We start from the raw sequence: 14,058 nt of genomic DNA on the forward strand, positions 1-14,058 counted from the left end.
TTTTATATATGTATTTTTGAACATACAGTAGTATGCATGTATATGTGAGTAATTTATATGTGTATATGCACGTGTTTTATGTATGTATTGATAAGCGAAGTTTGATTTAAAACACGGCGCCTCGGATAAAATTATTTTTCGTAAGGGTCTAGAAAAACCTGGGGGGGGGGGGGGGCAATGATTTAATGGTGGTGGTGCCCAGAGTGAAACTGGCTTTGTAAATTTGTCCCAACAAAGTCGAGAGGGTCCCCTTATAAGAATGGTCATTAATCAATCGGTTGTTTTCTTTTTGCTCCATAACATCACTAAAAGAATGAATGAACATTAAAATGTTGTGCTGATGTTGATATTCTACACACTAATTCATATCCTTTACAGCTGAAAGTTAAAGGCCATTACACTTTCCAGAACTTTCTACATCCATTAGCTAATACAGACAGTCAGTTGTTGGGTTTGTTGGTTTTTACTACGCTTTTACTTTTGCTGCAAACACATTAACTTAAAAACCACACTACATTTCATAGTACATTCCAAATTAAAACTGATGAGCATGCAAACAAGTAAGGGTTGTGAAATGCCGAGTTGCTGTTTTCGTGACATGAATATTCACTTGAGTCATAAATTAAAGATTACTTTTAATTAGCTGAATAATAACAAGAAAAATGTTAAAATCTAAATTTTTTATGTTACAACAAATGTGTACAATTAATGTGTGTGAAACAAAATAATGTATGAAATAAATGGTGAGCTCAGAACAAACTCAAAAATGATGCATACAAGATGAATACAAATGTGAAAAAGATTTGTATATTTAAGAGATTTTTTAAATAACTTATTCAAATGGAAATACATTTAATTTTATTTTATTTTAATTTAATTTAAATACATATAGAGCAAGCTCAATAACTCTAAGATACAGTTTCTGTTGTGTTTGGCAAGCATTACTGTAAAAAAATCTCTGTACAAGCAGGTAAACACAGAAATCCGAACAAGGACAGGAAAACATAAAATACACATTTTGTTCTAAAAGTCTCTTCCACACAACTACAACGAATAGGGAAATTACATACATTTGCTGCATAAAACCTTCAGAAAGAACGAAAAAGCAGCCAGAAGTATCATAAAAAAATTGGCTGATAAATGAATGAAACATTCAGACCTATTTTGTGAAAAGGTGGATGAGAGTGCTGTACATTAACTCCCCCCACCTCACTCCCTGCCGGTACCAAGACTCAAACCCACAACCTTTGGGTTACAAGTCCAACTCTAACCATTAAGCCATGGCCATTATAGAATACAGTGTTCTAGAAGTATGGTATAATATTTTGTGATACTGTCACGTCTGCGATTAAGGACAGGAGGTAAATGCGAGTACTGGATATTTATTAGGATGAGTAATGGTGAGGAGATGATGGTGGGTGACGCAGGGACCTCGACGGCAGCACAGACAGGTGAGGAGGAGTTTGAGTGCGCTGGTGGAGGTGGTGGTGGTGGTAATCCGTGATGATGACTGGTAATCCAAGGTTGACCGAACTGGAACAAGACACGATGAAGCGGAACAGGAGGAAGAACAGACATGAAGCACGGAGGACCTCAAACAACGATCTGACAAACAAGAGACAAGTAGGCTAGGTGGAATGAGCTGCAGCTCGACAATCGACACCCACATGAAACAATCAACATGACATAACAAGAGACGAGCAGGAGACGGTGCATTCATAAACTGTGACAGTACCCCTCCTCCTAAGGACGCCTCCTGGCGTCCCCAGACTCCCTTAACTGTTGATTGTAATCATCGATAAGAGAAAACGCGCATGGGGGCACCTTGTCGTCTGAGGGAGAATGTTGAGATAACACCGCCCCTACCCCCACCTCCGACGCGTCGACCTCCACCACAAACTGACGTGATGGATCAGGAGCAGCTCTTCAGTTTGGCAAACACAGCCTCGGCTGTGTCTGACCACCTGAACGTAGTCTTGGGAGAGGTCAAGGCAGTCAGAAGTGCGGCTAGTTGGCTGAAGTTGCGAATAAAATGCCGGTAGAAGTTGGCGAACCCCAGAAACCTCTGTAGGGCCTTACAGGAATCTGGACTTGGCCACTCTACCACAGCCTTAACTTTCTCGGGATCCATGCGTATTCCCTCAGTCGATTCTCTAGCAACCTCTGAAGCACTCGTCGAACGTGCTGCACTTGTTCCTGGAGAGAAGAGGAAAAAATCAATATGTCGTCTAGGTAGACGTATATGAATTGATCAATCATATCTCGCAGCACGTCGTTGACGAATGCCTGGAAGACCGCTGGGGAGTTGGAGAGCCCAAAGGGCATGACCAAGTATTCAAGGTGCCCCCTGGGGGTGTTAAAAGCGGTCTTCCATTCATCCCCCTCCCTGATGCGGACCAAATGATAAGCATTACGCAAGTCCAATTTCGTGAAAATCGACACTCCCTGCAACCTCTCGAAGGCTGAAGACATCAACGGCAAAGGATAAGTATTCTTTACCGTGATGTTTTTCAGTCTCCGGTAATCAATTCAAGGTCGGAGCGATCCGTCTTTTTTCCCACAAAAAAGAACCCCGCCCCCGCTGGAGAAGAGGAAGTGTGGATGAACTTAGAAGCTAGAGAATCAGAAATATATTTTTTCCATAGCCTCCCTTTCTGGAACAGAAAGTGAATATAACTTGCCTTTAGGCTTACCAGACTTACCTGACAGTAAATCTATGGCACAGTCATAGGGACGATGCGGAGGGAGAGAAGCAGCACGAGACTTACTGAACACTTCCTTCAGGTGGAGGTACTCCGCGGGCACGTTAGACAAATCCACTGCCTCCTCCTGAAACACAGACATAGAAACAGAAGGACAAGCAGACACTAGACAAGACTCATGACATTTGTTACTCCAGGTCAGGATGGAATTTAGTTGGGGTTGTGTAAGATGAGCCAGGGGTGACCGAGGACTATGGGTGCCATAGGAGAGTCAAGGATGTAGAAGGAGATGGTTTCTGAGTGGTTGCCTGATGTGATGAGGGTGATGTCTTCAGTGATGTGAGAGATGACCGGTAGTCTCTGTCCATTAAGGGCGTGAACTGTGATGTGGTGCGTGAGGGGTCTGAGGGGAATGTAAAGTCTGTGTGCTAGTGTGTTGTCCATGAAATTACCTTCAGCCCCTGAGTTCAGTAGTGCTTGACAGTCGTGAATCTGTGCTGACCATCTTAGTCTTACCGGGAGGAGCGTAGATGATGATGAGGTCTTCTCGGCGGAGATCCCACCCGATAGTAGCCTCATACTTACTACCGGGCTTGGCCTTTTACCGGACAGATGTAAGCGTGATGACCGGTCCCCCCGCAGTAGAGCGGGCGGTGTGAGCGGCGCAGTGGAACTCGTAGAAGCTGTAGTTGTTGGGTGAGCTCGGACACCTGCGCCACCAAAGCCTGAACTGCGCGACCAGTGTCGTTAAGATTCCTCTCCTGGGAGTCCATCCTCCGAGCACTGGCGCTAAGAAATTCCTCCAAGGCAGATGACGGGTTACTCGCTGCCTCCATTGTTGGTCAGATCGTTCTGTCACGTCTGCAATTAAGGACAGGTGGCAAATGCGAGTACTGGATATTTATTAGGATCAGATGGTATCATCGGTAACACCCACATGAAACAATCAACATGACGTAACAAGAGACGAGCAGGAGACGGTGCATTCATGAACCGTGACAGATACCTTTATGGTGCCTTAAAAAGCTATAGTCCTCATTCATTGTAATTGCATGGAATAAATTAATTTCTGTCAAAATATGTCCATTTATATTCCACAGAAGAAAAAGTCCTATGGGTTTGGAACAACATGATGGTGAGTAAACAATGACAGTATTTTCATTTCCTGGCAAACTATTTCATTGAGGTCAACACTACCAAAGGTATGTACATGTGTTTATGAAAGTCTTTACAAACTAAAACAAAGCTTTTGAGATCTTATGCTGTAATATGTATTGTATCAGGATTTCTTCAGGTACACCACAATGATGAAAGTGAAATAGCGTTTTCTTCCACTCCTCTTTTAATGTGTCTGTCATTAGTGTCTGTTAGTGTAAACCAGACTCTTTGGAGCTAGGCGGTGAACAGACCACTTCCTCTTCATCATTAGACCTCTGTATAAAAAAATAACAGGAACAGAGAATGACAGGGAGACAACTAATACAATGAACATATTTTCATCATCATCAAAAAAAAGATAAAAAAAGGTTACAAAAGATTTTTAAAAAGTCTTTAAAAAAAGACTTAAATTGTCACAATTTTTTTTTTAAAGATTACACGTGTTTCATATTAAGGCTATAAAATTAAAACTTGTTTTAATTATTAAAGAAGAATCTACATTTGTAATATTTTTTAATCTAAATGTGAACTAATTAATTTCATTTTATTACATTTATTAAACTGCACTTTTTTTTTAAATTCCTGTTGAGGTAAATCTTGGAATAATTCATTAGTTGTGTACCTAAATTTGGAATTTCACATTTTGCTTTATTTTACATTCAATATAGTAACATATAGGCAACATGTGTCAGAAAAGAAAATTACTGCTTGACAAGATGCGGTCATACTACTTTGAAAATACAAAATTTCTTTGCACATTGCATCAGTTGTGACATGAATTTGCAGTTTAGAGTTCACCAAACTTGGACTTGGGAATGCAGAGAAATGTGAATCTTCTTTGCCTGAGCATGCATTCCCCATCCCACGCTCCTTGTACTCTCTCACCGCTCTTTCATACTCTTTCTTTGCATCTTCTGCTTTTGCTACCCACTCCTGGTGGAAAAATTTGTATCAGTTCAAGTTCAAAACAAGACCATTAGAAGGAGAAACAATCTCCTTCTAATCTGAACCATTAACTGTTGAAATGTCTGTTTGTCACCTCTTTCTTCTCTTTGCTAAGCTGTTTCCACATTTCCCCAGCCTTTTTGGAGATTTCTGTGACAGAGATGCCTGGGTTCTGATTTAATGCGGTCTCTGCTCAAGTTCAGCCAGAGCATGTAGGCACTCATTGGCCTCTTGAGGGCACTGCTGTCCTTTTCCTTTTCTACACACAAAAACACACAAAGTAGCATTGAATTTGAGAGTAAAAAAGCAAACAGAGTTAAAAAAAAAACTTGCCTTTGCTAGCACCACTAATTAAAATTGTGTCATATCAACACAAAGCCTCTTACTCCTCTGCGATTTCATCATCATCTTCTCCAGGACTAAAAGACTCATCTAAAAAAAAAAAAAACAAGTTAAATGTTAATTTCTCACACAAAACATTTTCCTATCAGTTATTATTCATGACATTTAAACACCTGCACCTAGGGGTGGGCGATATGGCCAAAATTTTGTGTCACAATAAGAATAATAGGTAACAATATAGGTCATTTTATTTCACGATAACAATATATATCACAATATAGTGATTTCTGCTGAAAATAAGATTGTAACAAAACCATCATTTTAGATACCACTAACATTGCACAATTCTAAAACGAAATATCTCCCTTTGGAGTGGACTTTGAGATTTGTATCTTTGTAGAACTTTTTATGCTTAAACATACATACTACAAACTGACTAAAATTCAAAAAGTTAAAAAGCATAATAGGAGCCCTTTAACTTGTAAGATGTGCTAATTTTACACAGAGTACGTGTGATCATGAAATCCAAAGTGACAGTGAACAGTGAGCACTCATTCAAAAGCCAAAAGCGGCTCCCTGATATGCAAAAATAATTTTCAGTATTAAATGTTTGCAGGAGCAGGTGGGGCAGGAACACACGTCACAGGAGCAGGATTAAGAAAACAGTCCCGCGCAGGGCTCTACACTTGTCCTCTAAACACATAATCATATTTAGCGTGCTGACAGATTGGCTCAGAGAGTTGACACCAAGCAGCAACATTCTAACTTGTGAAACCAACACCAAAGTGACTAAAACTGAAATTCATTGCCTGGCCGCTAGATGCTGGCTCCAAAAGGGAGTCGGTCCCATAGACTCCCCATGTTAAAAATGAGGAAAAAAATTATTACTATTACTCAATAATTATTATTATTACTCATCCGTTTCCATTATTTTAAGCCTTAAAGTTCCGAACTTTTAAGGGTGTGGCCACATGTGGATTGCCTACTGTAACCACTGTCAAGCTAGGTGGGCGTGGTTTTAGCAACCAGCTCCATCCACGTCCCTCATCTTTGCCCATTTATGATTATCCGGGAGTTAAATGCTACCAAGATGGTGACGGCTGGCTCTGCCAACTTTGAGCTTCAGAAACACTCTTCAGAAACCTATGGGTGACATCACGGACACTACGTCCATGTTTTTATACAGTCTATGGTTGCCACTCACTACTTACGCCCTCTGTGTCGTCACTGCCATTGGCCTCCTCACGGATCTTGCCCTCTTCTTTCATGCGCTCCAGGTATGCATCATGCTTGTCATCGTCTGAGTCACTGTACATGTCATCATTACCTTTCATGCCCTGACAGAGTTCAAATTAAAATTATTTTAATGCAATATCAAAATGCCATTGCAAAGTTAGGATTTGTAAAAAAAAGCAGACAGAGAAAAGCGTTTTCTAAGAAAAAGATTTTAAACCCACTCATTTCCTCATCCCAGCCTTTCTCTCTCACTCTCTCTCTCACACACACACATACACACACACATACACACACACACACACACACACATTCATATAAGCAATAAGTGTTAACTCATTCAAAAGCACTCCCTTGTGCAACGCTGTCTTCATAGCACTCAGAAATATCTAGCATACAAAAGGTTTTCTCGTACAGTAACATAATACTGTTGTGGTCTTAATGAAAGTCTGTGTGATCTGAACACAGCATTAAGCTGATCAAATCATAACCAGCAGTGAGCCACCTTTTACCACCTTTTTGTGGATGAGACATCTGCTTGAAGCCATCAAAGATAAAAGAGTACACATTTGACACTCGGTTCTGATTATTTTGAGTGTGTGCTGTGGTTTTGTCATCTAAAATGCTTGAGCTCTTTAAAGTTGTGGATTCTGACTGGCTGTCAATGTTAAAAATAATTAAGAACTTTTGAGATTAACTATCCCCTTTAATTTTGCATAAAGTGTTGTTTCTCACACAGTAGTGTGATGTGATTAACTGATGCCTTGGTGAATTAAGTTATAATGTGTGTCAAACTGAAAACACTGGAATGTGCATAAAGTAGCTTTGACTTTTTCCCTTTAACATCTAATGTAGAAGGAGTCAGGTCACTAAAAGAGAGGGTCTCTTTTGCCCCAGTATAAGACATAAACAAATACTGTATTTTCCGCACTATAAGGCACACCTGATGATAAAGTGCACGTTCAATGAATGGCCTATTTTAGAACTTTTTTCATATATAGGGCGCACCAGATTATAAGGCGCATAGAATAGAAGCACTGTTGTTTTTTGACAAAATTTAAGGCTTTAAAGTGTGCATTATAATGCAGAAAATATGGTAGAATCATGGGTACCTCTCGATGCTGCTGAAGGTGTATTGATTTCCCTGCTTGGTCTCAATCTTGAAGTCAAAGGAGCGGGTGGTGGTGGTACCACGAGCAAAGTTCACGCAGGAGATCTCCTCAGAGCGCAGGTGCACTGGGGGCTTGTGCAGATAGATTAAACCTCTTTCCAGAGGGTACAACAGCCCTGAACTGGCCTTATATGAACATGTTATACACTGAGCACCTGAGTGACTATAGAGAAAAGAGGGAGAGAAAAAGACATTGAGGTGTTCTCACAAAAATACTTTTCTTTTCCAGACTTTTACTGCAACTTTTTTTTGCAATGTTAAATATGTTTTACCCTTGGAAATTCCCAAGCACTGTGATCTTCCCGTTGACCAGGGCCTTCATGACTCTGCTGACCATCTCATAGAGAAAGCCAGACATGTTTTTATTAAGTTTCCCTTCAAAACGTCTCTCCACCTCATCCCTGCAGAATATAAGAGAGTGGGGTGACATATAGTAAAACTACACAGAATATATCTTAACATAAATGCAACTACAAAATACATTTTTGGTATCTGCCTTTATTCTTGGCAGCAAAAGTAAACAGTTTATTTTTGACATTCATCTCATCCTTCACCGGTGTACCTTATTCTCTGTCTCTCTCGCTTTAACTCACTCATTCCTGTTGAGAGTGAGGCTGATATCCTCGTCCTTGGAAAACAGAAGAATGAGAAAATGATAGCGGGTTTGACCTTGTTTAATGGGCGGGTCCAGACTGATCTGAAACAGACAAAAGGTCACAAATATTAACATTAACATAGACGTCTTATTTCAGCACAATTCTCAAATTAATACACAGCAAAAGTAGATCAATGGAATAGACAAAGGCCATTAATACTAGCCCTAAAGATGGATCCAGATAGAGAGAATAGATAATTTCACAGACTGATGCCATTCTCACCACAAAGAACATCTGCCACTGGTCCTTATGAGACAACAGGAAAAGGTGGAGCACTGTGGTCTATGTCTTACGTCTCACCATGCAGATGGAGGAACGTCAGATAAATACGAATATCGTACCTTCAGAGAGCAAAAACCATTAAACGTGGCTAGTTCACACCATATTCTAAGGAGAAAACAAAAAGGTGTTATGTTATGTGTCTGTATGTGTACCTGCCCCAGGTGTGAGGCACTGTAACTCTCTGAAGATACACACAGCATCTCCTGTAGCCTGGATGACATCTACCTTTGACAGAATGTTCTGAGCAAATGCCTGAAACAGCAGTGAATAGTACTGGGAGCTTATTATTTTCCAGTTTAAGTGGGCTTTACGGATCCAAAAGATTTTACTTTAGGCTTGAACTGGTGTCTGTGCAAAATCAGTAAAATTCTAAAATAAGATTAAACTGAACAACCAAATAAAAAATAAGCTGATTAAAATAATATTATAAATAAATATTTTAATAAATGATACATCTAACAGTACAGTACTATAAAAATCAATGTGACAAGTATTTTTTAAATAATGTTTTACACATTTATAATATTAATTGTTCAAATTAAATTCAGTTACATTGGCTTTTAAAATTAAATTTGATAGCTTAATATCAGGATGGGTGTCCCTTGCATGAGGATGATCATATTTGGGGTAATCTGAAAGATTTAAAGCCCAGGCTTTATAGGCAATTAAACATGTAATTATAATTACTTTGTAAACTCTGCCATCTGTTGGTCACTGTCAGGTAGTGGCGCACACACACCCTCGTCTCCTGTGGTGGCTGGGACATAGAAGCGCACCTCCATGAGGAACAGCTCTGTGTCATCATTCTGATGAAACTCCACAGAGACCTCATTCTTTCCAGTCGCACACTGGGATACACTGGCGAGTGGAGTCTCAAACGCAGGACTGTCATTCACCTCAAATGAAAGCAATGGCCCTGAAAAGAAGGGCAACATGTTTTCTACTTGGATATGGCAGTGAAAATACATTTTAGGCTAAGTTTATCAAAATGCACAGCTGGTTAGCTATTAACAGTCTCCTATTATTTCTAATAAATATCATGCATGGATTTATTACTAGTGGTCTAGTTTATTAATGGCAGATAGCGATGTATTAGGCTGATAACCTATATAAAGCCAATTTGTGATATCATAGTATTTACTTAAAGATTGTAAATAACACAGTTATAACAATTGCTCTAAGTATATTTTTATTTATTTTACAAATGTACTAAATTAGATTAAAAAATGGAAATGAATCAGTATGAAAAGAAATATTTGAAATTGATATAAAATCTAAAACATTTAAGTAGCTATGCTTGATTCTGTAATCCAACTATAGTATTTTTGCACAAGTAAATAAATTGTTGAATATATATATTCAACAATATGAATAAAAAAGGAAGTAAATACTAATTTTCCAAATAAAAACCTGGTTGTTCTAACTCTACATACAGTACAGTAGGTAAATATGACATATTACAGTGATTTGATAATTAAAAATGCCAAATATTGGCAGACACATCAACCATAGCAATATAATCTCTCAACAACTGATTATTTCTACTATTACTGATACAGTGTCAAAAGTCCTCTTCTAATATTGAACTTCTCATCCTACAAACCATATAAACTTTAAATAAGGGCACTATAAAAATGTTATACTGTACATATCTCAGACATGGTGTTGTATCATGAATGCACTGACCATTAAATTTAGCAGTGCCCCAGTTCCAGCCCTTCACACACATATCTTTCTCAATCAGCTCCATTTTTTAGTTGGCTTTGAAGTACTCTGAGATCTTCTCAAGGTCCTGTGCATAAAGAGATGGGGGAAAATGTAAAAGATGGAACGAAACTGTGGAGGGTGGAGCAAATTGATCTATTTTATTGAATTAATTTTGTATCTCTGACGCACAGTGTCTTTGAAGCCATAATATTTGTAGATGTTTCCGGTGCTGGTGCACAGTTTGATGCCGTGACCCAGACAGACTCACCTCCACCTCCACAGTGAGCTCAGGCACCAGAATGCTGTCCACCTTCCCAGTCTTACTGTTTTTATACACCACTGTCTACTTACTGAAGCGAAGACGCCCATCATTCTGTAGAGAAAGGTCAGTCAGACATTTTCTAGAATAACATCTCAGAAACCAGACTTGCAGCATCTGCACCCAGAGGTGCCCTTGAGCTCCTGATAAATATCACTGAATTTCAGCGTGTCATTCATGTCAGCCACTACAGCTTAGACAAGAGTGGACCTGTGATGTTCAAAAGCTGAGACTGTAGAGGTAAAATCATAAATATTACATAAAACAGTATTCAAATAGATTTTTGACATGAAATCTGTTATATTTCAACAGTATTGGTAGAAGTCTCCTAATTGGTTGTGAGGTGGCACACTTTGTTGCAGGTTGGTGTGTGATGTCATTTAGCTTTGCGCTATAAAATAAGTCTTTGCGAATCTTAATATCTTGCAGAGGCACTTTAAATGCTTTTTCTAAATTTAAACAAATACATGGAACAAGCAAAGCTGCCATATTCGGCTATTGTTTTTCTATTTTTGTGACGAGCTACACATTTTGAACTGACAGTAAATTTCCAACAGGACTAGTTTATTTCGAACACTTTTATTGCATAGAAAATGAAATACGTGAGATGTCTCAATCAACATTACTGTTATTCGGCGAGAGGATAAAGGCGGTTTCGTACTCATATAGACAGTAAAAGAAAGCGCGTACTGCGTAGATTTGCGGAGCGCAGCGCAGTGTTTTTGTTGCGCGTTCGTCATGACGCCATCACGCTCTGTGCGTAGCCCCGCCCTTCATATCGAATGTCCGTATGTTTTGTAAACGATCGAACCTCAAAGCGAAAGTTGAAAAGTTTTATTGATGAAGACTGCTGTCATCGTTCGCAAATAATTTATCGTCCGACAACATTCTAGCAGCATTCAGGTATGCCGTGAATTTCATACATTTCTAAGGGGATTCACGTGCAATTTTGCAAACGGTTTAACGTTAGTCGGAAGCAGCGATGTACAATCGATCGATTGATAAATAAAGATTGCCATAACTGGTCGGTTTAACACAATTTATTTTGAACTCTACACAAAAACGAATTGTTTGTTCTTTGTTACATACGTGAGCTTCTTTTCTAATGTTGGATAGCATCTTTGACCAAAAATGTTCTTTACTGTGCGATGCTGTGATATGTCCTATTGACAGAATGTATAAAACACGAGTGTCGATTAATATGTATATGTATATATAAACATTATGAACATAATGATGACGAGTCATTAACTTATCCTCTTGTTGGAAACCTGTATGACTTGTTAGCTACGTTTGTTAACATGAACTAACAATGAAAAAATAAATAAAGTCCTTTAATTTAAGATATGACACAAAAGCGTGGCCTCATAACCGACACCTTCAAGGTTGTAAATAAGGCAAGGAGAGGTGGCAAGAGAGACAAGTGTCCTTCACCGCCAATCGCAGGTGGGATAGTATGTTTGTCTTTGTGTATGTGCATATTTCATTGAAATCAGATATCTGCAATATGTCATCATATTCCTAAATGGTGCAAATTATTCAAAGGTGATTCAGCAGCATTTATAACAATGTTATAACTTATCAGAGCCTGAGCCCCCACAACTGAGTGAAAGAGAAGTAGATCTTCAAGAACTTAAGAAGTTTGATCAGGAGTGGAAATTCGGACCATGCACAGGTGCGTCATTAATTGTATTAACCAATCTCTTTTCATTGTATTAACCGATCTCTCTCTCTGTAAAATAATGAAACCATGAAAATATCATCTGCATCACTTCGAGGTATTGAATTTTTTTTAAAAATACAAATATTATATAATAATAATAGTGTTTGTGTGTGTGTATGTGTGTGTGTGTGTGTGTTAGGGATCAGTCGACTGCAGAGATGGGAGAGGGCAGCACTGCATGGGCTGAATCCCCCGCAGGAGATTAAAGACATTTTACTGAAGCAGAGCACTGACCAAGAGTACACACAGAGGTATTACAAACATACACTCACATATTCTCTCTCTCCCACATGCAGATACAATCAAAAACCAGCCGAAACCTGTCACTATAATGCTCACTTTCTTGCTCCGTTTCAGTCTCTGGTGTGACTATCCCCTCTGAAAAACTGATGGAGAAAAGACAGAAAGATGAGAAATTTTGTAGTGTTTGATATGTTCTACTATGTTTGCTTTGTTGTTTATTTCACTACATTTTATTAAACATTTTATACACAAAAGCTATTGTTGAGTCTCAGGTATTTATAAATCAGGATTTACTCTCTGTGGACCTGCTCCATATGCATAACTATATCAGTAACACAGATCCTTATATGCTTTTTTTTATTTAATCCATCTTATTAGTATATTCTGTCACGTTGACTATTCTGTCATTTTATAAGTACTTTTTTTTAAACTTAAACCACAAAGTAAACATTAAAAGGCCTATTTTGAACAATATGCACAAATAAGTCATGATCTGAGAACATTTTAGCAGCATTCAGTATTTACTCAGGTATTCACTGAGTTGGAGGCATTGTTGTTAAACCAATCGATTAATAATGACCACCTTTACTAGTGATTTTAATACTAATTATTTGAAATTTAAAATGGATTTGCTACACAGAAATGCAGTTTTATTCTATATTATAATACTACATCCACTTGTTTGTGTAATTTACAGCCACGGAGTGCATGTTTTATGACTAAAGATCCTTAGTGCTGTAATATTTCCTAATTACCAATATATGTATATAATCCACTTTGATGTCACTTCACTGATACAAATTATCGACCACTCAATAGACAAGTGCATTTTAAGATTGATTTTGCATCTATAGCTGTTAAGATAGCTTTTAAAGTAAATCATAAGCACAGTACATGTAACATATAACGTTTCAGGAATTACAGCAGCCCCTCTGGAGAATGATATTAATTAGGGGCAGATAATTATGGCAACAGCTGAAATAGGTCAGATCCCTTTCCACCCCATCAACCTGCATGTTTGACTGGAATTCATTATAATATCTTCAAGTCGACGTAGATTATGGTTTTGAACACATTTGCTGGTTCGGCACAATGACCTTGAACACTCAAGGACGTTGTCCTGACATTTTACCCTACCCGTCAGATTTTACTACCAGGGTTTACTGCGCGTGCGCAAAATTGCGTCTTTTTTCTCATGCTGAACAACATTTAATGTGTCTCCATTACTGTTAAGGGTAGGTTTAAGGTTGGTGTAGATGTAGACTTAAAACACAATCTAACATTATTTATTGTTAGTTTCCTGCGGCTGTATCTCTTCTTGATTCAACCGCGAATACAAGACGTGATTACTGCACTTGTATTACTGTAAGGGTAGGTTTATGGTTGTGGTAGGTGTAGATGTTAATAAACCATACATTTACAGGTAGTATTTTTATGTAGTCGAATTGTACTTTCCACTGTCAGGGTAGGAATAATAGACAGAACACCGTCATTAGCTCCAATAGCAATATACCTTCCTTGAGCGACAGATGGATTCGGGGGAGGGGCTGGATTATTGACGTACACGAAGTTGTCAC

General features: G+C 38.6%; 1 protein-coding gene and 1 long non-coding RNA gene across 3 annotated transcripts; one reads left to right on the forward strand and one right to left on the reverse strand.

The window, feature by feature from the left end:
- Positions 1-8,050: 8,050 nt before the first annotated feature.
- On the reverse strand, positions 8,051-10,520 carry LOC132141970 (uncharacterized). Its single transcript, XR_009433979.1, has 6 exons — positions 10,386-10,520; positions 10,176-10,281; positions 9,177-9,405; positions 8,715-8,837; positions 8,430-8,548; positions 8,051-8,179 (listed from the first exon to the last, which is right to left on the reverse strand). It is a non-coding gene; the product is annotated as an uncharacterized LOC132141970 (long non-coding RNA).
- Positions 10,521-11,228: 708 nt separating this feature from the next.
- LOC132141971 (DNA polymerase delta subunit 4-like) lies at positions 11,229-12,735 on the forward strand. 2 transcript variants are annotated; one of them, XM_059551617.1, is made up of 5 exons: positions 11,229-11,299; positions 11,860-11,961; positions 12,101-12,190; positions 12,378-12,489; positions 12,596-12,735. In XM_059551617.1, exons 1-5 carry the CDS (start codon positions 11,254-11,256, stop codon positions 12,618-12,620), a joined length of 375 nt encoding a protein of 124 aa, XP_059407600.1. In that variant the 5' UTR covers positions 11,229-11,253; the 3' UTR covers positions 12,621-12,735. The 2 variants fall into 2 exon arrangements, with proteins under 2 accessions (XP_059407600.1, XP_059407601.1); XM_059551618.1 differs by having other exon boundaries at positions 11,243-11,418.
- Positions 12,736-14,058: the final 1,323 nt, after the last annotated feature.

Source organism: Carassius carassius, chromosome 6 (assembly GCF_963082965.1).
Source record: "Carassius carassius chromosome 6, fCarCar2.1, whole genome shotgun sequence".
Classification (NCBI taxonomy): domain Eukaryota; kingdom Metazoa; phylum Chordata; class Actinopteri; order Cypriniformes; family Cyprinidae; genus Carassius; species Carassius carassius.